This window comes from Crinia signifera, chromosome 3 (assembly GCF_055691185.1).
Source record: "Crinia signifera chromosome 3, ASM5569118v1, whole genome shotgun sequence".
NCBI classification, from domain to species: Eukaryota; Metazoa; Chordata; class Amphibia; order Anura; family Myobatrachidae; genus Crinia; species Crinia signifera.
Genome location: NC_139219.1, coordinates 280,267,094 through 280,293,423, shown reverse-complemented (window position 1 = coordinate 280,293,423; position 26,330 = coordinate 280,267,094). Strand labels below are relative to the sequence as shown.

At 45.2% G+C, this 26,330-nt stretch overlaps 1 protein-coding gene and 1 long non-coding RNA gene across 2 annotated transcripts in view; one reads left to right on the top strand and one right to left on the bottom strand.

Moving 5' to 3' along the window:
- Positions 1-26,330, top strand: part of ARHGEF4 (Rho guanine nucleotide exchange factor 4) — a 174,738-nt gene that overhangs the window by 129,212 nt on the left and 19,196 nt on the right. Inside the window, exons 5-6 of the mRNA XM_083178276.1 lie at positions 335-465; positions 22,351-22,530. Coding sequence (XP_083034402.1) covers positions 335-465; positions 22,351-22,530 — 311 coding nt within the window. The remainder of the gene's footprint in view (positions 1-334; positions 466-22,350; positions 22,531-26,330) is intronic.
- On the bottom strand, positions 260-26,163 carry LOC146064589 (uncharacterized). Its single transcript, XR_014471829.1, has 2 exons — positions 25,745-26,163; positions 260-450 (listed from the first exon to the last, which is right to left on the bottom strand). It is a non-coding gene; the product is annotated as an uncharacterized LOC146064589 (long non-coding RNA).

Here is a 26,330-nt window from a genome sequence, read left to right as displayed (position 1 = left end):
TTGTCCATCTAAGAAATATTTTGTCTGAAAGAGTGAACTAGAATAAGGGCCTCAGTTCCTGCTGGAGCCTACTGAAAAATAGCCCTGACTGTAGACCTATTAACCGGATATCAATTTTTTTTTACTATGATTTTAGTATGCACTGCGTGTCTGCCATTCAATTCAGCCATCGTAGTTGTATGCAGACGTATTGCAGTCCTGTCGGCAACCAATAACAATTGTTATATCAGAATGGTCTCACTTATCATAGCCATTTGCATATGTATATATAAACTTTTATTATTTGTTATTTTCCCTGCTTTCTTTAACTGTAGAATCACTTTCATCCTTGCAGTAATTACAGATGGCTCACTTGACCGACCGTCTCTCACCGATGACATGGGGAGCGATGAAGACTTGTATGATGACCTGCATATTTCCAGTCACCGTTATGGTGGAGGAGGAGAGCAGCTGGCAATAAATGAGGTAATCATGTTACAGGCATCGTTTCATAACACAGAATTAGGTGTTTTTTTTTTATTGTTGTTTTTCCAATTTATTTTACTTTTTTCTTTTTCTGTTTTTTTAACTGCGCTTTATTTTTTCATTTCGAAGAAACCAATGTACACCCCTAAATAAGCTGATTAGATTCAGTACTAATGTAAATTTGAAGTACAATCAGAAACACCTACGGCTACTAGGTTCACTAGGGGCCTTATTCTGGTCGTGCGGACGGAGCCGAATATGCGGGCAGGACCCAGCCTTTCGTACGGATCGCTCACTCCGTCCGAATGCGGTAAGCCGCTGACCGCACGGAGCACGAGTGGATTTCTCACGGATACACCTCCTCCATCTCTTGGAACCTCCCCCATCATTCGATGGTCGCAGACCATCGAATGCAGGACCGAGTGGTCCACCAGCTCCCGCAACCTCAGACCACACGGGCATTTCTCCGTGCAAAAGCAGGGATTTGGGCGGGCAGCTGACATCTGGCAATGTCATATGTCCGCCCCCTACACGTGCGTCACGGCCGCATTACCATACGTACGCCCATCGTTTTCATGGGAACGCCCATGAAACGCGGGGTGTAAACATATGGTAATGAGCCCAAACAGCCCTTCACGCGCCCCTCTCCACCCCCTGTTCGTAGTGTACACATTTCATGCGGAATTTGGACGTGCATTTAGACGCCTCTGCACATGCGCAGACACAAAACATCGGCGGCACAAACGCACGCGGACATTACCGCACCAACCAGAATAAGGGCCTAGGTTATTAGTTCACTCTACAAAATGATTGCCTTTACTGAACTTTGCACTGAGACAAGTTATTATGCTAACACATTAGGTACTTTTGCAAATCCCATTAAATCCTAATACAGGGATTACAGTAGGTCATTATTTAGTCCAAGAGTAACAATGTTTAACAGCTATCGCTTAAGCGAAACAAAGTACAATTCTGATTACTCTGCAAATTCAAACACTTGCAAGCTAAGGGGTCTATGTACTAAGACATGAAGAGATCTAAAGTGAACGAAGTACCAGCTAATCAGCTCCTGTCATTTCTCAAATAAACGGGCAGATGTATTAAGCCTGGTGAATTGATAAAGTGGAAGGTAATAATGCACCAGCCAATCAGACCCTAACTGTCATTTCTTTCAAATCTAGTCAGTAAATTGACAGTTGTGTGGTGCGTTATCACCTTCCACTTTATCACCACTTAATCACTTCACCAGGCTTAATACATCTGCCCACACCCTGCAATGTGACAGTTAGGAGCTGACTGGTACTTTATCTCTGGATTGGATGGGTGTTTATCACTCTCCATTTCATCACTTTTTGAAGCTTGATACATCTGGCCCTTAGAACCGCACTGGCGAAGTCTTCATGCCAGTGACAGACGTTCCCACAGAGCTATAGGCACTCACTGGTACTTGAGATGCCACATGGCATTGGTACTTAGAGACAGACCTGGCAAGGTATGAGTGAAGACTGCCAGACTGGATTAATGCTGAACTGTAGAAATAAGGTGATGGTGGCTGATGGAACATGGCCAGATGATGATTAACTGCTGGAAACAATGAGAAGCAGGGTATGTACTGGGATCTGACGCAGAATACAGACAGACTGCTGGATGCACTATGTGGCCAGGCCACAGTCTGCTATGGCAGACAGGACAGGTGATGCAGCTAGGTAGTGGTTCAGGTATATTGGAAATAGGCGCAGACTACAAACATGCCTGAAGACAAGGTACTTTGCTGCACTAGGCGACCAAGGAACTGGAAGAGAATAATCATGGAGAACTGGACATGGTTCAGGACCAGACACATAATAGTAGGTTTCGGGGGGTGGAATCCTACAGGGCACAGGTTTAGGAACAAGGAGTTATGCAGGGTTCAAGGATGCAGGAACACAATGGCAGGAGACCAGGACAGGGGAACAGACAGAGAGACTGGTCACTGTACAAGGTGCTGTGACCGCATGACAAGCTCGCTAGAGTCGGGAACCACAGGAATATCACCAACAGGGCTGAGCAGGACTTGCTGCCTTTTACCAGGAGCACTGACCAATCACAATGAGCCAGGCAGATCAGTTCCTGTGATCACAACATAGATTGCAGCTGTAAAGGTGCCCATACACGGTACAATTGCTGGGTGCGATAAGATGCGCGCTCCCATCACACATCTCATCGCACAGCTCAAAAAGTATGTGCTGCACATACTATTTGTACTAGATCTCATCTCATTGCATTGCAAAACCTATGCGATGCGATCTAGTCCAAATTGTATACAATAATTGTACCGTGTATGGGCACCTTCAGCTACAAGTACACAAGAAGCTTCCCGGGTGCTAGGCAACAGCTGGAACCAGGAACTGCCGTGGCCTCCTGCAGTCCAATAATCGGGACCCGCAACCATGATGATCTTATCCTGCGACTGATAACAGACAGCCCTTACTAAAAGATCTGTTCTTTGCGATTATAGAACTTTCTGGTTTTATGACTCTGGTGTCGCCATTGGCCAGAACATGCACAAGCCATAGGGGACACTGGGATGGATCCTATTGGGCAAAGAGAGCAAATCTCTGAAAACTGAGTTTAACCGTGATTTTACTTTCAGTACTGTACATCTTGCCCTGGGATTATTAAAGTACAGGCAAAAGTAAAAGCATATGATAATATGACAGAAAAAATATCAAATATTGGCTATATTATCTGCTGGGGGAGGAGTTCTATTGTCACAGCAACTTCGGCCACTGCTGCCACATATAGGGATGACCTTTTGGCTGACCAAAGGTGACTCTTATGAATAATTCACAGCAAACATCCCTGTGGCACGGGGCAGGGCTTTGCAGTAAAAAAAAATTATTCCTGCGCCCAAAAATTGGGAACCAATTGAACCAATTGATTCTGGGTAAACTGTGTATTCAATCCATTTTTTCCAGAGCATGACCCAAATATGAGGGTTTTTATGAGCACAGCTGCCAGGTTCATTCTGTATGCGGCTTATTGAATACTTTGGATGATATCAGCTAACATTATGCAGCACTTGCATGTCAGATAATACATGCTGCACATGTGACATGCTGTCATTGTGGACTGGGGGTGCAGGTGGGCACACAATGCCTAGCCACAGGATGTGAGGAGGTTGGTGCTGGGGGTATGGCCAGTCACCAGAAGGCATACCCTGATCGGGGCCCCACAGCCTGGTTGGGGGGTTGTCCCTGAAACTGTTACTCCCCCAAAATGTGCTCCTGCATCCATAGTAAATATAGCATTTAGCAGCTATATACCCTAAGATGTAACATCCATAGATATAGTACAAAATACTGTAACATGTCTTCCACTGTAATAAGCACAATTAAGCAAAACAGATTTGACAGCATTTAGCTGGGCAACTGAATAGTTTAGTAGAATGAAGCAAAGTTGATTTAGAATTGGATGGTTCGGGGACAGTGCACATGTGCTGTCATACCTGGATCAGGGGTTCCCAATCTTATTCTAATCACGGCACCCTAGAGTATCAGAATTTTTCCACGGCACCCCTAGGCCCCAAAAAATATATATCAAATGAAGTAGATTGTGTTTTTATGTGCTTATTAGGTCAGTTACTGTATGTGGTAAAGGGCAGGATTTGGTTCTGATTGTACACATTTTATGATTGGCAGCCACCAGCACTGGTTTTGTCCAGAAATAATTGATCATAAATAAATTGAATTGGTCCTGGACGACCAACCCGAGGCACCCCTACAAGTGTCCAGAGGCACCCCAGGGAGCCTAGGCACACAGTTTGGGAACCACTGCCCTGGATGAATCAGACTGCTGCTGTTTGGAGGAGGAAATGGGGTCCGTTTGTTGCCGTCATTTTGTAAGAGTGCCGAGGCCAGTTACTGCTTCTTCTGCAGATTAACTGGCCCCGACTGAGGAGATGCGGTGGCCATGCTGAGTAACTACTAGGTATGGCATGCATCAACAGATGTCAGCGGCCCGCCCATTTCCTTCCCAGTGTACACTCATATGTAAGTGACTTGAAAGTCACTTTTATATTCGTGCACGCACCACAAGTTTTGATGGTCGACGACCATCTAAAGATGTGGGCGTTCCCCACTGGCCTGCGAATAGATGTTACTGTGTAATATCCATTTGCATGCCCTGCATGTGAATTGCGCTTGCGATTGGGTGGGGCCAGCCAACCATTCGCAAGGCGGGGTTTGGTGGACTCGCAAGGCTGCGAATCTGCAGCCTTGTGAATCACCCAAAATAACCCCCTGCATGCGCTCGTTTTGCATGCAATGTATTATATCCAATGCCACAGGATATGACACAACAGTTTCTGTGCCTTTTACATTCACCTTTGATTCGGGCCATCTGCTCATCTCCATTATCAGGCCGTTTTCAACCCCCAATATGCATATTTTCCTGTTATAGCTGAAGAACGCTGCCAGAAATATTTATGTTTCCATTCCCGCTGCAGCCACAAAGCTACGGGGTGAGGAGAAAGGTTGATTTGATTTAAGCAGGCAAATGTCTGAATACATATAACACGAAGATACATAAGTCGCATCATATGCATCTTATTTTATCTGTTTTTAGTGTCTTTGGACTTCCATGAGTCTAATGGTGTGTTTAGAGGCCCCTGGGGTCATTTATTCAGTGAATAGACTTTGTCTCTCCAGAGAGGAAATGGGGACGCTATGGGCTACGGGCACATTGACAAAGTGCTTAATGAAATTTACCTGTAGTGTTCTATTAATATATTGTTCCTATTGAAGAAATCTGAAAGAAAGGCGCTGAAGTCCCAGGCTTCCATCAGCAAGTTTGCTTTAACTCCAGCGCTTTTAACTAATAATGCTGTAGCTCTCTGTCTATTCATTGGATTTGTTAAGACCCAGCATAATGGTCAGCCAGGAGAAATGTGCTTTTATTTTACTTGCTTTATATTTGTGCTTCTACTGTAGGGAGTGGGTTGCCATTATTTTTTTTTTACAGTGTCCCCTAGAGTTGTATGGAAAACAAGAGACCACACACACAGCCATTGACAGAGGTTAAGGCCAGAGGCTTAACTCTGGGAGTCATCTGCCGCCGGGTTTTTGCTCCCAAGGGGGCACCTCTCCTCCTCTGCAAGTTTGAATCAGTTAATTGAAAGATGTCAATATCGTTTCTGTGGCTGACTCCTCCTCATAACATCATTTTTGCAAGTGTCACACCCTGTATTGGAACCCATGACCTATCTTACTGGAGACAGACACCTTACTGATTGAGCTATTTGGGGGCACCAATATTTATCTTGCCTCCGGGCAACTGGGGCGAACTTACTCCACTGGTTAAGGCTATGTAGTTATTTTCAATTTGTACACAGACTAGAGTTGTTTCCAACATAGAAAGATAGAAAAAGTCTATCTGTTTTAGTGCTAGGTTATTAGGGTTAGAGTGGGATTAAGATTGATGGTTTTGTTAGGGTATTAGGGCTAGTATTAGGGATTAGGGTGAAGTATTATTGTAAATAGGATTAGGTATGACGGTATACGGTACATAATGCCCAAAGTGGTAATGCTGCTTACACATCATGGCCACAGTAGTAGCGCCACTTATTCACATAATGCCCACAATAATAGATTTCAGGCCTTAAAGCGGTCCTGGAGAGGTGGTGGAACTAATTTCCCCTGCCAGGACTTTCTGTGCAAAGCATTGCAATCAATACAGGTGGTGGAATTCAGCTCCACCCCACATTAACCCTTGGTAGCATTGATTACACAAATAATGCCCACAGTAATAGCACTGCTTACACATATAATACCCATAGTAGAAGCAACGCTTAGACACATAATGCCCACAGTAGTAGCGCCACTTACACACCCCTCACCATGTCTCACACCACGTGGTGTATTGAGGCAAGGTGGATGAGGACTCTTCTGTATATTTGTCTCTTAGACAAAGATACAGAGAATGTAAGTTGCTCAGACCAGTTTATAGGCTGAAGCAGTTATCTAGACAAGAAAAACTCAAATTCCTCTGACACACTGCTGTAAACCATAAAAGGTCAGTATTATTTATTATTTATTTATTTACAGTTTCTATAGTGCAGCATATTCTGTTGCGCTTTTCAAACAGTGATTCAACAAACTGGGTAGATACAAACCGACATGGAGGAAGGAGGGCCCTGCTCACAAGCTTACACTCTATAGGGATAATAGGAGGGATACATAAGGATAGAATTCCATGGCATGGCAGGCCCATCAGATTACTAGACGGCACTGGTGGGGTGCACTTAGATATAAATGCTACTGGAGGTTGTGTGGGGGTTCCTGAATATGATAAGCTGCCTGAAGAGGTGAGCTTTCAGGGAACGCTTGAAAGTTTGGAGGCTAGAGGAGAGTCTTAGTGTATGTGGAAGGGCATTCCATAAGGTGGGTGCTGCCCAACAAAAATCCTGCAAGTGTAAGTGGGAGCGAATAATGAGTGTGGATGAGAGACGCAGATCCTGTGCAGAGCGGAGAGGTCGGGTGGGGATATATTTTGAGGTAAGCAAATAGATATAAGTCGGTGCAGTCAGAGTGATGGCTCTGTATGTAAGCAGAAGTATTTTATATTGAATGCCGTAATATACAGGCAACCAATGGGGGACTCTGATTATCTGAGTATTCTGATTTTCTGGTTTACAGCATTGTGCTTTAGGACAAATGGATCGATTGTACACTCACAGATCACCCTTATTTAGTACTGGGTACAATCCTGCCTTTTACTCCCAGTATAGCCTGAATTATTTGTGGCATGAAATTGAAAAAAGTGATAAAATGGAGAGTGATAAACAACCAGCCAATCAGCTAACTGACATGTTACTGGCTGGGTTTGAAAAATGACAGGTAGGAGCTGATTTGTTGGCTTTTTATCATTCCATTTTATCACTTTGTGAAGCTTGATACATCTGGCTCTAGAGGAGAAAGTAGAAGATATCGTTCAGAATGGCTCTTCTATCGATATCTAGTGTGTATGGGGCTTTAGTGTCCTGTTCTTAAGTGACAAGACTGAATCGCTTTGGGGTCTTCTGCTGCCCTTCCTCTCCAAGATTCAAAATGCCATGCATTTAGAGATATTGTAACACCTGCGCCAAGAGGGGTGGCAACTAACTACCCGGGCCCTGGCTTGTTAAAGTGGCCCTTCCTGGTCAGTTTCTGAGAGGGACAATGCCTCAGTCCTTTTAGCATGAACCAGTTGAGCCTCTGACCTCTTTTGTTAACAAGTTGATTTCTTCCACAGAACCGCCAGTTAGAAATTTCGTTTTGCAGGCCTTTCCTTTTTCAGACTGTTATGCATGAAAATCGTCAGAGATCAGATGCTCTTAGTCTGAGATACTGAATCCTCCCTGTTTGACCCCCCAAATAATTCCAATGTCACTTTAATGACATGTAGCTGTTAGGTAAAATGAGCCATCTGCTCGCCGTATCATGTCTGTTAGGAGCATTCCTAATCGGTTCCTACACAGTTCCTATGCGGTTCCTATGCCTTCCCTACCCTTTATTTTTATGACACAAATTGACACATAGCTGCACTACTTAAACAATACTTAATCTACTCACATATATACAATTCCCATGTTAAACTGGAATGTAACAAGTGATCTGCAAAATAAAGGATTTTTTTCTGTAATAGATGATAAAACTGGCAACTGGTTAATCCCATCTGACAGGTGTGAAGGGGCTTCAATATTTTGTGAGTCCTCAACTGAAAAGCACAGGCCTCAGCGAACACTGTAATTATTATTTTATTGATATAGCACCACAAGGAATCTGCAGGGCCCTATTGCAGAATGAAAAAAAAACAGGCAAAACAAGAACCCAGTGAGTAAAGGCCTCCATACACTAATCCGAGGCCTCGCATGCGATATCTCGGCAACTGCCTGCCGGGGAGCTGCTGAGCTCTCTGGTGGCTGGACCACATACGATACATCCAGTGGCAGTTTTTACATATGGGCTGCAGCCCCCCCCCCAGGTAAAATCCGCCACTGTGTAAAGCCAGATGCAGTCTGTGACTGGCAGTGACTTCCTATTGGAAGTCCGACCTGCCAGTCACCAAGGTAGTCCCATTGGGAGGTGTTCCCTCCCTCCGGGATGACTCTTAATGCACAACTGCAGGACAGCCCCTAAAAAGTGGGTTCTGCACACGAGCAGTACCACTGACAATACTGTCCATGCGCCTGACCCGGTCCGTATACCCTGCTACGGGTCTGCTCCCGAAGCAGCCGAATAGAGGCTGGGGTCAGCACAAGTGCAGTACTGAAGTGGCTACTGCGCATGCGCTGGTCCTGCAACAGTGATCAAGATTCAGCACAAACGGTGACTACCTGCGGGGACTGGCAATGGTGGCACCGGAGGGGGGGGCGGCATTGTGGCAGCCTCTTCTCCGCCAAGGTAGGAGCCGCCACTGGATACATCTTTTTTTTCCAATATGTGTTTTATTAAAAACTTTGCACATTAAACACAATACGTTCAATACAAACTGAAACATTTTCAGGCATCACAGTAAGGATTGTAGTAGTTCGGTTGTACAAATCATTGGTGTGAAAGTTTCGACTAAAACTATAGCCATATAAATACAATATATCCAATGATATCAGTAACCTTAAAATGTTACGTAGCCAAAAATAGAAAGAAATTGGAAGCTTAAACGAGGAGGGAGGGACAGTCAGCATATGCCACATGTCTGTTTCCATCCAGCGGTTGGCTTGTCGGCCGGATGTGTGCAAGGTGGCATACATTGTCTTTTAGCTACATTCAGAATAAACGTGTGTCAAAATGCAACAAAATTAGAGCTTTTTTCTAACAGGTTTTCCTTTTTTTTCATTTTAAACTAGTAACAATAATCATCTACTACTACTACTATAACCTATTGCCTACCCGCTTCCAGGAGCCACTGGATACATCTTATATGGGCCTTTACCATGCGATGTATCGTATGCGAACTGCTGCACTTGCGATCTCCGGATCCGATGCACACAGGACTGTGCCATATGATTTTGGCACTTTTCACCCAATTTTTGGCCCATTCCATCGGAATCCGGTGAAATGGGCCCAAATCGCATAAGTGTATGGCGAGTTTTAAAGCTCAAGGGGGTCATTCAGACTTGCTTGCTAGGCTGCATATATTTGCTCTGTAGCGAGCAGATAAATGCGTAAAATGGCCAAAATTGTTCACTCTGGGGGTTTGCACATGTGCAGATTCCTGCTTGCGCAAACCCCAAACATCAGCCAGGGTAGCGAATTCGGCCTACACCGAGCGGGTCTGAATGGCCCCCACATTTATTCTGCCCACATTAATTGTATTTGATAAAATGCCTTGTGGACCTTTGCCTGGAAACACCTCACAAATCTGTATCTTCCAGTTTACAGCCACAGTTACATTAATTCAGCTGCTTTGCAGAAGCCCATTGACTTCAATGTAGAGCACATTCTTCCTGAGAGACACACACATTAATCCCTTTCTCTTTGTGAATCTTTGCAAAGCCCCGTGAAGCCTGCCTGCTGATCCTGGTGTACCCCATTCATGCTAACTTTATTCAGAAATCCTGTAGCTTTCATCGCAGCAGACATGTGTCAGAGCCATTTCTGAGGCTCTTTAAATATGTCAGTGTCCACCTTTCTTCCTTTTCCCCTTTTAAGACTGCGTGTTTCCTAGATACCATAGTCTGCAAAGAGCGGATTGGCTAGGGAGAAAGCCAATAACTCACCAACAACTGCTGCTACAGAATGCAAGGATTTTCTGGTACAGGGAATTAAATACCTCCATCAGCCTGCTAAGACTGGAATACATCTATGCTGTATCCATCAATCCGGATTTCATATACCTCTCTCCATAGAGAGGAGGAGGATGGCAAGTCCCGGGATTATTTCCTGAATCCTGCAGGAAGGTAATCATTGTGCTGCATGCACGGTGCCTCTCTGAACACTATGCACCGCAGATAGATCCTGCTTCTGACAGCTGCAGTACAGTCCTATTGTTTGTGGCCAGGAGCCATTGGGAACTGCTCTGCTTTCTCAGCACACACCAAGATATGGCAAGAGGTTCGGATCGAGCCAGGCAAAAATGGAACACACTGCACACCATCCTTCGCTGTAACATGAACCCAGAAACCCAGCGCGTCGTAGTCTTTGTGATTTTGCTCTTCCTCATCTTTATTAACGTTGTGCTCATGTTTCTGCTGGCGTTTTCCTGAGACGGTGACTCGGCTCCATCTCAGCAGGACAGCTTGCCATTGTCTGGCCCCAGGTATCCTCTCCTGGTCATCTCGATGATGCGTCTGGTCCCAAATAATTGCAGCCAACACTTGTGCCTTGAAGACTTACGGTTCACAGGACGGAGGGACTTCATCACATAACTGCTGGGGCTGTCTGCCCCCCACCCCCTACCTTATTTTTTTTTTTTTTCAATTGACATGCTGGTACATATTTATTTGAAAAGGGAGGGGGGTGTTTGGAAAAAAAACAGCAACATGCAACCAATATTCCACAGATGTTTGCCTTGGATTCAAATATGCTATTGTGGACATTGTGCTGATGTGTTCCAGAGGGTCAGCCATAGATTTTCTTCAGGTATTACATGTGTGGGAAGAACAGGAGCGTCTGCTTAAGGAGAGCTGTGATGATCACCCATCCTCTATCCGTTCTTGCATTCTAACTGTGAAATTCTGTTTTTCTCTGTGTAATGCATGGTGACACTTGCCTCCGAGAAACCAACACATCATCCATTCCTTCTCCTGTAAGCAGCATCTCTAGGTTCCACGCAGTGCCCCTTGGCTGCCATTTATGAGAAATACCTGCATATTATTTTTATTTATCCTATAATGTACTAGGCACTGCACACATCCATGTTTACACACACACACACACACACACACACACACTCACCATATGAGAAGGATACAGTCAGGAGAATATTGTGTGAATACAAGAAATCTAGCGTTGGATTACAGCCAAAAAGCCTTATGTCCGCTTTTCCTGTTACTGACTAAAATGTGTTTGTAGTGTTAATTACATAGCTGTGATGATCCGGGTCTCAGAGGAAATAAACCAAGCATTTTGTTGCTCTTTGTAGCAAGGCACATACCAGTAGATTTGTTCTTAGATTGGTGCTAGAGGAGGCATTTTTACCACATTATATCTGTCTTGCACGTGTATGGGGATGCCTGGCTCCCATTTTGTTTTGGTGTTTTTTTTAGCAATTTGGTTTTAGAAACGTCAGTATGACTTCCCGCGCACTACCCCCTTCATTTTATGAGGTAAACAGAAATGAAGTCATGTTTCTCACTAACAGTTTTGCCTCTAGTATTCTGTGTCCACTACTAAGAAAATGCGTCTTCTAGCATCATTTTAATGCCAAAATTGCCTTCAAAATTGGGGCTGTGTGTATCACACAGAGTCCCCAGTGAGCACTATAACTTGATATCGTTTTCTGATGTGTTACAAATACTGTATGTAGACAATGTGGAAGCCAAATGTTTTGCCTAGTACCTAGTACTTTTGTTTTCTGGTGCCAAATTGTGTGTTTTGTGTTGCTTTTCATCCTTTCTTTGTGTTACCTAAAATAGATGGCTACAATCAGAGTATGCACTTTCAAAAAATAAATCTCTTTTCTAGACACAAATAAAGGTTGATTTTTTTTTTTTCAAAATGTCACAGTACTTAGGTTTCATGTCAGAACATTTTGAAAGAGAATAAAAGCTGGTGTCTATTCCTGTACTCGCACCAAACATCCCTTCTTGTACCAGTGACTTGGCTTCACAAGACTGAACTGATTTATTTGATATGTAACACTGGATTCAGTACGAAATCCCGGCGGTCGAAATACCGACGCCGGAATCCCGACCGCCGAAATACCGACAAGGGGGCCGTGGATCACCCCCCCCCCCCTTGCGGGCTCGCTTCACTCGGCACACTATTTTATTCTCCCTCTATGGGTGTCGTGGACACCCATAGAGAGAGAAATTGCCGGCATTGAGGTGGTCGGGATTCCGGCGTTGGTATTTCGACTGCCGGGATTCCGTCTCCATCCGGTAACACTTGTATATCTGCGTGAGTCTGAGGGGGTATTCAATTACGGACAGATTTTTCGTCAAGCGAACAATCAGCTATTTTTGTCTGTTTTTCAATGTCCCTTCAAAAACCTGGCATGGGCAAAAACCATGTGAATAGGGGAATTTCACCCACTTTTGATCAAATTTGTGGGCATTTCCCACCGATTTTGGGTCCGTGTTCGCCCATGCCGATTCGCTCCCCCAAAAAATGAAAACACATGGTTGAAAAAGTAAAAAAAAAAAATTACCAAAAACGCCCGCAATTGAATACTTTGAAGGCAAGTAGCCTAAAAAAACAGCACTAAATTGAATACCCCCCTGTGCTACCATGCAGCTTTTTTCATGCCAACTTCTGCTGCATGTCATACAGAGACTCAGGGCCAGTCACACGCAAACATACAAGTGTTGTATATCAAATTAATACTTTTCATGAAGCAGTGTGGTTCCATTGTCAATTAAGCTGCTCATTCCTGCGACATAATACTATGCCTATCAGTGCTGCTATTGAGGGGGATTGAAGGCTTATATCTACTGGCGTTTCGTGTGTTTTAAATTAATTTTACACAGGATTTTTAACATGCCAAACGTACACATTCTTTGTGCTTATCAAATGTAAACAGGAGTGAAATCCTACAGCCGTCTCTAAAACACTATTAAATGCACTAGTAAGAATGCAGATCAAACGTTCCTTATTAGGAGGCCTAATTCAGACTAATTCTGAGGTCTTAACAAGACTGCTGCATACCTCTAAGCCGGGGGTAGCCAACTCCAGTCCTCGAGAGCTACCAACAGGTCACGTTTTCCAGCTCACCTCGCAGGTACACAGGTGCACTCATTACTGACTAACACGTTTTAAAAGATCCACAGGTGGAGCTAAATACTTCACTTTTGATTCTGTGAGGAGATCTGGAAAACATTAACTGTTGGTAGCTCTTGAGGACTGGAGTTGGCTACCCCTGCTCTAAGTCATTGTTGCTTTTATTTTACTTAAGTGTAAGGTTTAATTGTTTTTTTTTTTTTTCTTGGTAATTGTTGTCATATCACTATTGTTATAAATAAAGCACCAACATATTACACAATGACAGGCCTGAACATTAAGAGGACGATAATCAGGGCTGCTGAGTCTCCTCGCGGGCCCAGGTACCTTAGGGTGTGTGGTCACATGAATGGGTGCGGCTACCACCCTTGGTCACATGTCTTTATTGTATATGAGGTTCCTAACCACAGCATAATGGGGGCGTGGCAATAGCTCAGCAATGATGTGGCCACGCCTCCCTGCAGTGATGGGCCTCTACAGATACCAGGGCTTGGGTAATTTAGACTCACTCTCCTCCTCTCTGGGTCCCTGATTGTAATACTAGTAAGTTACATACTATGACATGAAACATTAAACAAAATAAAAAGATGGCGCTAACCAAGTGAGCTTACAATCTAAAGACAGGGGTGAACAATTGAGGGTAATGCGGAGTTAGGAGTACATTTCTAAAATAATATTTTTTGCAAAAGGGTGTACAGATATAGGCACGCTCATCTAGCCTTCCTATGGCGGTCTGATTGCAATTCGATCCGCACTGTAGCGTGGCGAAGTGCTGCACAACGCGGCTAGTGTGGCGTTTGGTGTTGCTGATGAGTGTAATGCATATGTTCATCCACCAGATGTCGCTTTTAAAAATCATCATTACGCATGCTGGAGGTCTCCAATGAAATACAGTATAGTAATATAGTGCAAGTACTACTTTACTGAATGTTAAATGCAGTAATGTTCAGTGGCTTCACAGATGAGCACTACAGTATCGCTGAATACAGATCATGTACAGTGTGCCGGGCTTAGCTCTGCAATGGCGAGCTAAGCTCGGCTTACATTATATCTCCATAATGTATTCCCTAGATCGACGACACAATTGCGGTTGGCAGAGACTATCTGCGATGAAGAAGCCCATCCTTACGGAGCTGATCTTGGCCTACATTTCCTCTCAGTGTCCCGTGAGCTCAATGTGCCATTACGTAGCAGATTTTTTTTTTTAAATGGTGAAGGAACAACAGAACTACCAGACACATTGTGATGTACAAATATAAAACAGGGGAATAAAAAAAAAAAAAAAACTGTAGTCTCTACGCATGGCACACTGTGCACTTAACCGCTCAGCCATTAGGTCTACTGTACTGCAAACCTGTCATCTCATTGACACCTGATGCAGATGAGCCACTGTGAAGACCATGGGTGGGAAACCGTATGCGGCCCCCATAGCCGGTCTGAGTGGCCCTCCCACCTGCCCGGAGGCTTTGCCGGGAGTCAAGTACAGGGGAATTCTCGCTTGAGCTCGGTAGTCCTCGCAAGATTCCTCTTAATCAACAGCAGCCGGAGACTGTCAGTCCTATTCAGCGGCAGCCGCCGGAGCGTGGGACGGCTGCAGCAGGACAATTTGTAAGAGACATTTTTACATATGGCCCCCAAAGGATTTTTTCCCTATACAAATGGCCCTTGACACAAAAAAGGTTCCCCACCCTTGGTGTAGACAAAGCACTATTTTGTATACACAGTATGCTGAGCTGCACCTTCCGATCTGCCCGCCTGCATCTTGCTATGGTATAGTACATTGCGGCACACTACGAGCTCAACTAGCAGTGCAGCATCCATGAGGGCTGAGAGTGGCAAAGCATGGAGTAGAGGCATCACTAGGGTTGGTGTTACCTGGTGTAGTGATGAATCATTCTGCCCTTTGCATTACTAATTGCATATGTTAGTACATTTGCAATTAGTATCGGTGCAATGGGTGGTGGGTGTACCATTCCGGGCGGCGCAGGATTCAGGACACCGAAGACAGCACAGCCGCTACCTGCACCGCATCCCAGCACTGGGGCTTCAGGTGGGAGTCCCCCCTAGTGACACCACTGGCCTAGGGGGCGATCGCAACAACAATGTCCCTAGCCTGCGTCAGTGAAGCAGCTGGGCAGTGAAGAGCCCATGAAACGCTGGGCATTCCCATATGCTAATGGTCCCGCACACCGCCCCACGCCCCTCTCCGTCGCCTGCCCGCTGTCCTGGGTGCGTGCACAATCTGTTTGCCATGGGTTCATGCACCCTGTGTATGCACATGCACAGAAATGCACATGCGCAATACAAAAAACATTGGTTCCCGTGCGGACAGACCAGAATAAGGTCCAGTATGTGCAAAAGTAAAGAGTGACTATAAATACAAATACTGTAAGCATACTTTAATGAAATCCCCCCCCCCCTCCAAATGTATTGCTCATGCAGGATCCGAACACTAGGCACAGCTAAAAGCACACTGTGATGCAGACACCAGGAAGCCTTATATAATTATCTGCCCAGTACAACTGCCAATGGCACTCGGGGTTACACTCTGGGTTTGTCACAATGCAAGCAATATTCTTGTATTCAAAACTGTATTCAATGTAAATGGTGTTCGAGTAAGTCTCATAGTCTCACCCGCCACCATTTTTTTTATTCTACATAGATGCTATTTCAGCCTGAGGGTGGGGAAATGTTTGGGCAAGCTTAGCCCGCCCTTACACTGCTAAGCACACATTTCCCCACCAAGTCCAGGGGTCTACGTAGCATAATTACTGTACAATATGATGGCAGGCCGAGACTATCGGCCACGAGGGAGCACACCCCTATGGAGCTACTGTACAGTAAGCACTGCATGCTGTACACAGGTAAAGTAGAAGCAAAGGCGATCAGTGAATTGCGATGGTGCTTCACATATCCATCTGCGGCTCTGCACTGTACTATTCATTAGGTTTGTCCGGCCTCCCCAATGGCTGCATCTTTCTCCTGGATCTCCGCAATGACCATGTTTGTCCTGTGTCTCACTTGCCAAAATCTTAAATATCTGCTAAATGATTTTAGGAAGTCATCTGTCTTCTTTTTGATAAAGCCTGTAAATCTGTACCAGCTTTTCTGTATACCTGCAACAAATGCATTTGTTATCACCTCTCTTGCTGCCTGCTTTCTTTTCCTGCTGTTTCCTTATTTTCTGTATCTTCTTTCCTTTGTATCTCCATGCTGTCTGTAGATTTTTTTTTCCTCCTAATAAGTCCCATGCTATGTCTGAAGACAATAATAGGGCTCGTGGAGAAAAAATCAAACTAGCATTTATCACAAGTAGTAATTACAGATGGATCCTTCTTCAACTAGCCTTCTCTGGAGTGCCATGGTGAGCCATGGCTCACCAAGGTTTATTATCATCTATAAATCTCAGCTTCAATACAATACATAGAACAATACATTAGGGCAGTGGTAGCCAACCCTAGCCCTCGAGAGCTACCAACAGTTCACATTTTCCAGACAACCTAGCTGCTGCACAGCTGCACTCATTAATCACTGACACATTTTAAAAGATACACAGATGGAGCTAATTAGCTCACTTGTGATTCTGTGAGGAGACCTGCAAAACATGCACTGTTGGTAGCTCTCGAGGACTAGGGTTGGCAACCCCAGCATTAGGGGATTAGCAGGGGATTAAGTCCAACAGCTCTGGCTCGCTTAATCCTATTAAAGGGCTAGATGAGGATGGCTCTATCTGTCTTAATTAAATGATTAACCCTTAATCACTGATTATCACATGTACCCATTTGTCTTGGTTCGCCTGGATGCTCCACCCCAATTGCCTCAAGGTGGATATCTAACTCAGGAGATGCTGCCACATATTATGTGTCATATCAAGGTCCATCTTCCTACCATTTTAGTACTCTTTTTAATAAATATTTAAAAATTTTCTTAAATACTGTGTAGGTTAACCTGAGTAGCCATATTTTAATTGGCAGGGCAGGACCTTGAGAAGTAGCCACATATTGCATGATCACAATGTACCCATAGAATTTATGAGGCCTGCAGTGTGCCCAGTTTCTGCCTCTTTTTCTTTATTTTTTTTATGACAGGAGAGCTTGCGGATATAACCTTATAGTGTGTGGATTAAAAGTAAGGGGGTCTTTGGGATTGTCAATGTTACTATTATTAACAGTTTTTAATATAGCGCACACATATTCTGCAACGCTTTACAGAGAATAGTTGAACATTCACATCAGTCCGTGCCCCAGTGGAGCTTACACTCTATATTACCTACCACATGTACACACACACAATCATTCTAGGGGTAATTTTGATGGAAGACAATTAACCTACCAGTATATTTTTGGATCTTGGGAGGATACCAGAGAACCCAGAGGAAACCCACAAAAGCACAGGAAGAATATACAAATTCTGCAGTTAGGACCATGGTATGAATCAAAGCCCATGACCTCAGTGCTGTGAGGCAGTAATGCTAACCATCATACTGTCCGTGCTGCCCATTGTTATATGTTACAATGCAGTGGCTTGACTAGATACTGTATTTATAGGCCCCATAGCAAAAATTTGTAAGGACCCCATGAAAATATATTATCGCACATATTGCTTTGACAGGGAAGGTGGGCACCTTTCACAATGTCTCCTGGGGCCCTCCCGTAGCTTCCCCTCACCTCTACCACCGATGGTCGCAGGGAGCCTGGATGCCGGGGTCGCGGGATAGACGCCTGCAGACCTTTGTGTGGGGCCTCCACTAGGCTGGACCGCCGCTGCCTGGGGGGATCCCAGCCCTCTCTCCTCTTCACTCCCGGTGGCAGTCTCAGCTCGCGATCCCGCAGTGGGGTTGGGGGGCCGGGAGCTCCATGGATGGAGCTGGAGCTCCCAGTGTGGTTTCCTCTCCACAGGCCGATGGTCCTGACCGTCCCACTTCTGCTCCAGTGATTTGCGACGCTCGCCACTGCTCGCTGCCGGGGGTGAGCAGCACTGCCTTCCCTCTCCTCACCGCCGCTGCCCCACTGCATGCCACCCGCTGCTCCGGAGGCCGGGGATGGTGGAGCTCCATGGATGGGGGACCGGAGCTCCACGTCCATGCGACCATCCCCAGCCCCACCGGAGGTAGTATGATTTGATAATGATGACAAGAGAGGACTTGTCCATTTCCAAGGCACATCAAGACTTTAAGTTTCTTGAACAATATTTATAAATGTGGGTAACTATGGTAGTTGGTCATTTTATTTGTGGGAAATGTTGGCCCATGCTGACAGCAGCTGCGTCATACGTAAGATGCTTTCATGCAAGCTGCTAATTTTCTTGCAAAGTTGAAATGTGGGGACTATAATTTGTAAAGGGGATAATTCAATTCCAAGTGATGTGCCATCTTTTTGTACAGATACGGACATCATTAAGGATTATGGTAACCCAGTATTTCTTAACATTTTTTGGGGACAAATAATTAAAAATCTCCAATCTTATTGGTTGGGAAGTGCCAGCATAGTGGGTGTAATATACAGAATAGACTTGCCTCCTAAATGTGTACACAATGGGGGTTATTCTAGTTCACTCTTTCTGACAGATTCCTTCTTAGATGGCCAAAACCATGTGCACTGCAGGGGGGCAGATGTAACTTGTGCAGAGATAATTAGATATGGGTGAGTTATTTTGTTTCTGTGCAGGGAAAATACTGGCTGCTTTATTTTTACACTGCAATATAGCTCTCACTTTGAAGTAAAACCCCACCCAAATCTTATTCTCTCTGCACAAGTTACATCTGCCCCACCTGCAGTGCACATGGTTTTGTCCATCTTAGAAGGAATTTGTCAGAAAGAGTGAACTAGAATAACCCCCAATGTCTGCACAAAGGCCCAGATTTTCTGAAGCGCCACATATGCCCCGGCCCAGTGCAGGATGGCAATTTGCCTCTTTTTACCCATTATTTTAATACATTTGCTTATTATTTGAGACTCCATTTTCAACATTTCATCTGACTTGTTTTATAGGTATCAGTATTTCTGCTGGGAGTGGTGGTTCACGTGCAAACTTGCCACTTGGAAAGTATTAGTTCAACGTGAGATAAAAAAAAAAACAAGTTAGCCAAGCAAATATCTTGCCCAGTTTATAATCTGCCACTGTTGGGCCTCTATATTTGCCCCCTCATTTCAACATCATTGTCTTCCTTAGCCTGCTCCAGACACCTATTGGCTAGGTTTGACAGTAGCCTGGGGGCAGGCTTTGAAGGACAGTGAATGCTGCATCCTAGGTGTATTGGCGTCTGTTATAGACACATCGCACCCAGCACATATATTACATACAACTCTGCATGTATGATGTGAGCTGAAGTCAAGGGGCTGCAAATGCCACTGATGCTTGTATTGCCTTCAGATTCTGGTGCATTGTTGACCAGTCCATCGCTGACACAGCACTGGTGTTGTTATCTATTTCATCCATTCCCCATCATAGGAAGTACAGCAGCATTTTCACCAAGTGTAACAGCTGTAAGTAGTGGGTGAATGCATAAGGCTGACAATCCTAAAAAGTCTAAGTTTTAAGAAAAGCCATGCTTGAGCACAGATGACTTAATTAGTACTAGTCCATTTATTTAACTTTGTGACTACAATGATAGATACCCTTCAAGGGGTAGTCAATTCCCTGATGGCGAGCTATGACAGCGAGCAGTGCCGATAGCTCACCATCAGAGTATTCAACTCCCTCCCCTTCACTCGCCGTTTCCACCTCGCTGGTTTCCTCCGGCTAGTGTGGCCATTAAAACGGCGGGGCTCACCACAAAATGCAGCGGACTCGCCATTTAAAGGGGTCCAAGCTGTCCTCTCATTACTCTCATTACCATCCAACCAGCTACTGTAATTTTCAAACACAGCCTGTATATGGCAGTTAGGAGCTGATTGGCTGGTACTTTATCGGTCCCTTTTATCTCCCCTCAAGGCTTAGTACATAGATTCTCTAAAGGGGTGTACACACAGGCTATAGCAGGGAGATTTTGCCAAAATCTCCCTGTCGCTGCCAGAGATAAGCTGACGGCTATCCCCAGCAACAGTCCATGTGTACAGACTAGCAGACACTGCAGCATCTAGCAAGAATATTTTTGCCTGCAGCATCTATTTGGCTGGGCAATAGCATCGCCGTGGGTCCGCACATCGCTACCGGCCACTCTGTACACACGGGGCGATTTATGGATACATTCTAAGCGATTTAGACAAAATTGCTTAGATGAATCGCACGTGTGTACACGTCTTAAGTCACCAGAGTAAATTAGTTGCCAGAATTATTCTTGAGCAGTAGTTCTAGTTTGGTATTCTTCATAATTTTATGTATAGGATTTTTTGTATTTAAATGTGCAAGGTTCTAGAGTCTGCAGTGACGTTTTTTGGGCTCTGTGCATCTGCTACTGTAGTAGTTCCACTCCTGATTACAGGTGCAAAGGCAGATTTTCCAAAAAGGCAAACTAGGCACCCGCCTAGGGCTCAGCCAAGGTTCCCCATAAAGATATACCAAGGGGACCCATAAAAATATTGCGCAACTAACTCATGGCATCATCCACTGTATGTGGGCAGCAGGGCCGGCTCTACCATTAGGCAGCTTTAGGTAGCTGCCCAGGGCGCCGGGATCTTGGGGGGGGGGGGGGGGGGGGGGGGCGCCACAGAGTCTGCCTATCACAAAAGTACAGATGTCTACGAGGAAGACATCTTTGTTGTACTTACTGCAGGTGGTGACTGAGGAATGTCTAAGGTGCCACCTCAACACCTTCACTTAAGGGGCTGGAAAGTGGGTATTGGTGGCAGTGTGGGGTTGCCTGGGGGGGGGGGGGGGGGGGGCAGTAGACTGAAGTTTTGCCTAGGGTGCCAAGAAACCTTACACCGGCCCTGGCGGGCAGTCAGTTTACTTTGAATGTGAAATAGGTATTAAGCCGACTTGGAAAAGACCTAGAGCCTGATTGAGATGTGTACGCAGTTGAGCATTTATAGGTAAACTGTACGCGCCAAGGCAATCTATCAATACCGGCTGCAATCAGCAGCAAATATATAGTGTTGTGGATTATTTAAGATAGGAGGGCCCCAAAACCTTATCTTGCCTAGGGCCCCATAAATTCTAAATCCGCCTTTGCCCTGGCGACCATGATCTGCATGAAGCTAAAAGTGCTGTATAACTTTCTCTGGGGCCCACACAGAACTTCATCTGACCCTGATGATGATGATGATGATGATGTGCAGCTAATAAATCATTCAGCGACTTATTACTGTGTGCTATAATGGTCCATGTGTGGTATAATTCACACCCGATCACACGGCTGCAAATCCACAGGCCGGATGGTTATCGATAGACTTCGCAGACCCATAGTACGCATGTGCAAGGCCATCCTGCAATAAATTCCTGATACCTTTTTCATTGCTGGCCCCACGCAAGGTGATTGACACAAAGCCGGCTTTTGGGGGTGGTAACCAGACATCATGTGACGTCAGCTGCCTGCCCTGAGCAGGCAATGCCACGCCTGTGTTCTCAGTGGAACGGACAGCGTTTTTATGGGGTGTTCCCCTGCTCCAGCCCTTTGTCGGCCACCACCCCCTATGGGGCAAACAGCCCTGTGAGTGTGAAACTCACCATAGCCGTTCACTCCTGGGGTTTGCACATGCGCACGGCAAACCCCAAACATCGTGGAAGAGGCCAAATTTGGTCTGCTACGAGTTCGGGTCCGAAATGGCCCTTATGTGTATAAGGTGTATATGACTCATATAATGCACTTCGTGTTTATACATGGGCCCCATCTCCAAGGTATCTCATTATGGGATGCAAATATTCCAAAAAAAATCGGAAATCCCAAATACTTCTGGTTCCAAGCATTTCATATATGGGATAGTTATCCTGTAAACGTCTAGAGAAAGAGTTACACCAATATTCCTAACGCTCCAATATACTATATACAATACTTCTTGTTGTTACTGTGGATCATAAATCAGTGAAATCCTTTGTGTTCTCCCCACAGCTGATAAGTGATGGAAGCGTGGTGTTTGCAGAAGCTCTGTGGGACCATGTCACCATGGATGACCAGGAATTGGGCTTCAAGGTCGGCAGTGTTATTGAAGTAATGGATGCCACCAATAAGGAATGGTGGTGGGGGAGGATCGTGGACAATGAAGGGTGGTTCCCTGCAAGTTTTGTACGAGTAAGTATCACATTTATTTATTTGTTTAACATTTATGCCGCGCCTGCGTAATCTGCAGCGCTACGTCATTGGGGAAAACACAGTAACCGGGCAAGACAAAAAGACAAAGCTGTAAGAGGACTCTACTCACAAGCATACAAGCTATAGGACATAATAGATGCCCCATACTACAAATACAGTATGGCAATACCATGTGCACTGCAGGTGGGGCAGATGTAACATGTGCAGGGAGTTAGATTTAGGTGGGGTGTGTTGAAACTGAAATCTAAATTGCGTTGTAAAAATAAAGCAGTTAGTATTTACCCTGCACAGAAACAAAATAACTCACCCAAACCTAACTCTCTCTGCACATGTTACATCTGCCCCACCTGCAGTGCACATGGTTTTTCCCATTTTGAGAACAAGTTTGTAATGCGATCAGATCTGAATAAGAGCCTATGTCCAGCCAGATTGCAATAATAAGAACTGCTCAGTGGTAGCTACACAGACTGGGTGTATACAGTCCTATGATTGGAATTGGGATCTGGTAACGCCACTGGTGGGTGATAGGAGCAGATTTTGGGCAGAGTGAGGGTGGTGGAGTTGGCAACTTTTTAATTTTTTGTACGTAAAATTAGTCAGTGCCACTATAAAAGAATCTAGGGGGTGGGATTCTGTTTATTGAAAGACCAGCAGTAGGGAAGTGATAGCAGTCAGTGCAGGGGACAATGAGAGCTCGGATTGCAGTTGATTCAGTGATCCTGTGTTAGAGGAAGGGAGAAGTCGCATAGGATTTCCAGTGAACCGTGCGCCAGCTTCACAGGCTGCAGTATCGCATGCGATCCCAGCAAGTGCTAGCAGAGGCTGTCTGATCCAACAGATCCTACATGCAGCACCTTGCAACGGAGTGCCTTCCATACGATGCACATGGGACCACGCATCAGATCTAAAACACGTGCGATTTGCTAGATTTCACCTGATTTCTTGTCCAAATGCATTGGAACCTGGTGAAATCAGGCAAAATAAAAAGTGTATGGACAGCTTTATATGTAAGTAGTAGATATGGAAACATTTTGGATATAGGGTGAGATGTACTAAGCCTTGAAAAGTGATAAAATGGAGAGTGATAAACCACCAACCAATCAGCTGCTACCTGTAATTTTTCAAACCCTGCCTGTGACATGGCAGGTAGGAGCTGATTGGCTGGTGGTCTATCACTTTTCAAGTTTAGTACATCTGGCCCATAGAAACAAAGGAAAGACTTATGATAATGCCGGTCAGCAACATTTGGTGGGACATCCTGAGAACATAAATACATTTGGATGTCATGTGATCTGGAAATCCAGTGAATATACTAAGAGAAGAGAAATAAATGAAATTTAGGGCAAGGCCTAGGTCTAGATAGTATTTGATCATGGAAGAACAAATTGACAAAAATGTCAAAAGAGTCAGGGCGGGATGTATTAAAATACATCGCCACCCGGCCGCAGCGATGCTACCACATATGTATTAACATATGCGGCTAGAATCGCAGTGCGGTGACGGAGGCACCCGCAATACTTGTGATGTGGTGTGCCGCCCAAAGGTGCAATGACGCGGCGGCCGGATATTAGTACATTTGGAACGGGGGTTTACTGCATTTTCCTCTTAGTACATCCCGCCCTCAGTCTGTGGGAAACTGAGATGCTGCATTAGGACTACAGAGCTCCCGCTAGGATGTGTGGGAAAAGCAATGTAGGAGGGAAGTGTAGGCAGTTCTTACCAGAGGATGGAGGTGCGGATCCATATTAAGCAGTGGGATTGGTGATCTAAGAGAGAGTTTATGTCAGAATTATTTCTGAGGTTTTCCGCATTCCTTGTATGTATCAAGGGATACGGTTCGTTTTATCGAATGACATTAGGTCGAATGTCATTTGGTCGACCCCACTAGGTCGAATGTGTAAAAAGGTCGACATGGGTTTATGTCGAACTTCCGACTATGTCGACTGCCATTAGGTCGACTGGGGTTAGGTCGAATTGCTCTTTTTGGGGTTTTTTTGGCCGAAATGTCAACAGTGTCGACATGGACACTGTTGACATAGTGAATCGGACCCTCGCATTGCTCGCTTCGCTCGCAATGCTTCGGGCACGGTGGCTCGCTTCGCTCGCCACAGCTTTAATAACCTCCTCCACGCCCTAGTGGATGGTAGGGCATGAACCACCGCCTGTCGGCACATGTCGGCACCAAAAAAAACCCAAAAAGAGCAATTCGACCTAACCCCAGTCGACCTAATGGCAGTCGACATAGTCGGAAGTTCGACATAAACCCATGTCGACCTTTTTACACATTCGACCTAGTGGGGTCGACCAAATGACATTCGACCTAATGTCATTCGATAAAACGACCGTATCAAGTGTTGGAACGTGAAACTTCCCAGAGCTACAGTAGTACCAGATAGGCAATTCCATTCATAGATGGCATTGCCTACAGAAGTCTATGGGTTTCATTCTGTGGAATTCCCCTGAAAGGGATCCTTCTGCAGCTTGCACATGTGTAGGCCAACCACCACACCTGCGCAGTAGGACTTCTGGGTCATAGTCAGGCGGTGAAACTGTAAGCAGGGGTTTGCAGAATGATGGTGCCTAGGAGAGCCACCTATCAAGACTGCAAAAACCGGCGCTCAAATGTTGTGGTGGGTTTAAATTTAGACTCAAGTGGTTAACAATGTTTCCCCACTGCTGCTGCAGGTGTTCTGGTGGGTCTTGCTGGTACCCACACAAAAATTACAGCAAATGGAGGGGGGGGGGGGGGGGGGGGGATAGACACCATGAGCTGCTAATGGATATAGATGATTGCCTTGCTGAATAAAAATGTAGACTGGACACACTGTATAATTATACATTTATAAAAAGCAACATGCAAATATACAATTTAATGAAAAAACATAAAAACAAAACAAAAATACATATATTGCACTAGTAGCAAAACAATGATAATTAAAATATGCACGTTTATATACTACTCCGTGAATTTATATGTATCCTGTGCAGCTGCACTGTTGGACATAGATGTTTGTTCATTTGCCAAGCTAATTTAAAGCACCAATGTGCAATAGTTCTCAGAATGTCTTAGGGTGATAAGATTCAAATATGGGGTGCTGTTACACCTGGCCCAAATTAGCATGTATGCAGTCCATTAGCATGTATGCAGTCAAATAGGTACAGCGTATTTAAAGATGTTTTAGTAATATCTCACCCTTTTGGTTGTTTTCAAAGTCCTGGTTTGCAGGGGAGCCAGATGTGTAGGGTGCTCAACCCCGTCCAATAAGCAATGCTGGATTCCTTGCGCCCAAGGTGGTGAGGCGGCGTTGGAGCGGCTATAGGATGCTGTTAGCGGCTGTAGCCGGAGGATGAATAGCCGACAGGGAGACACAGCAGCTTGGAGCGGCAGGCCGGTGCTGTTAGTGGCTGTAGCTGGAGGGTGGATAGCCGGCAGGGAGACACAGCGGCTTAGAGTGGCAGGCGGGTGCTGTTAGCGGCTGTAGCCGGAGGATGAATAGCTGGCGGGTGGACACAGCGGCTTGGCGGCTGAGCGTCTGCACGTGGAGTGAGGTGCAACGGTGCATCGGTGAATTAGCTGTTGGGATTCAAACAGAAGTAGTAGCGTGCAGCAGAGGTACGTCAACGCGTTTCGTTTCCGTGACAACCGGAAACTTTGTAATTTCAGTTAATTGAAATCCATTGATATTGCTTCTATGGCTGATTCCCCCTCCTAGCAGGACCATAGAGGTCACACACTCTTTATTTTAAACATATTACACATAACATGCATACATACACAC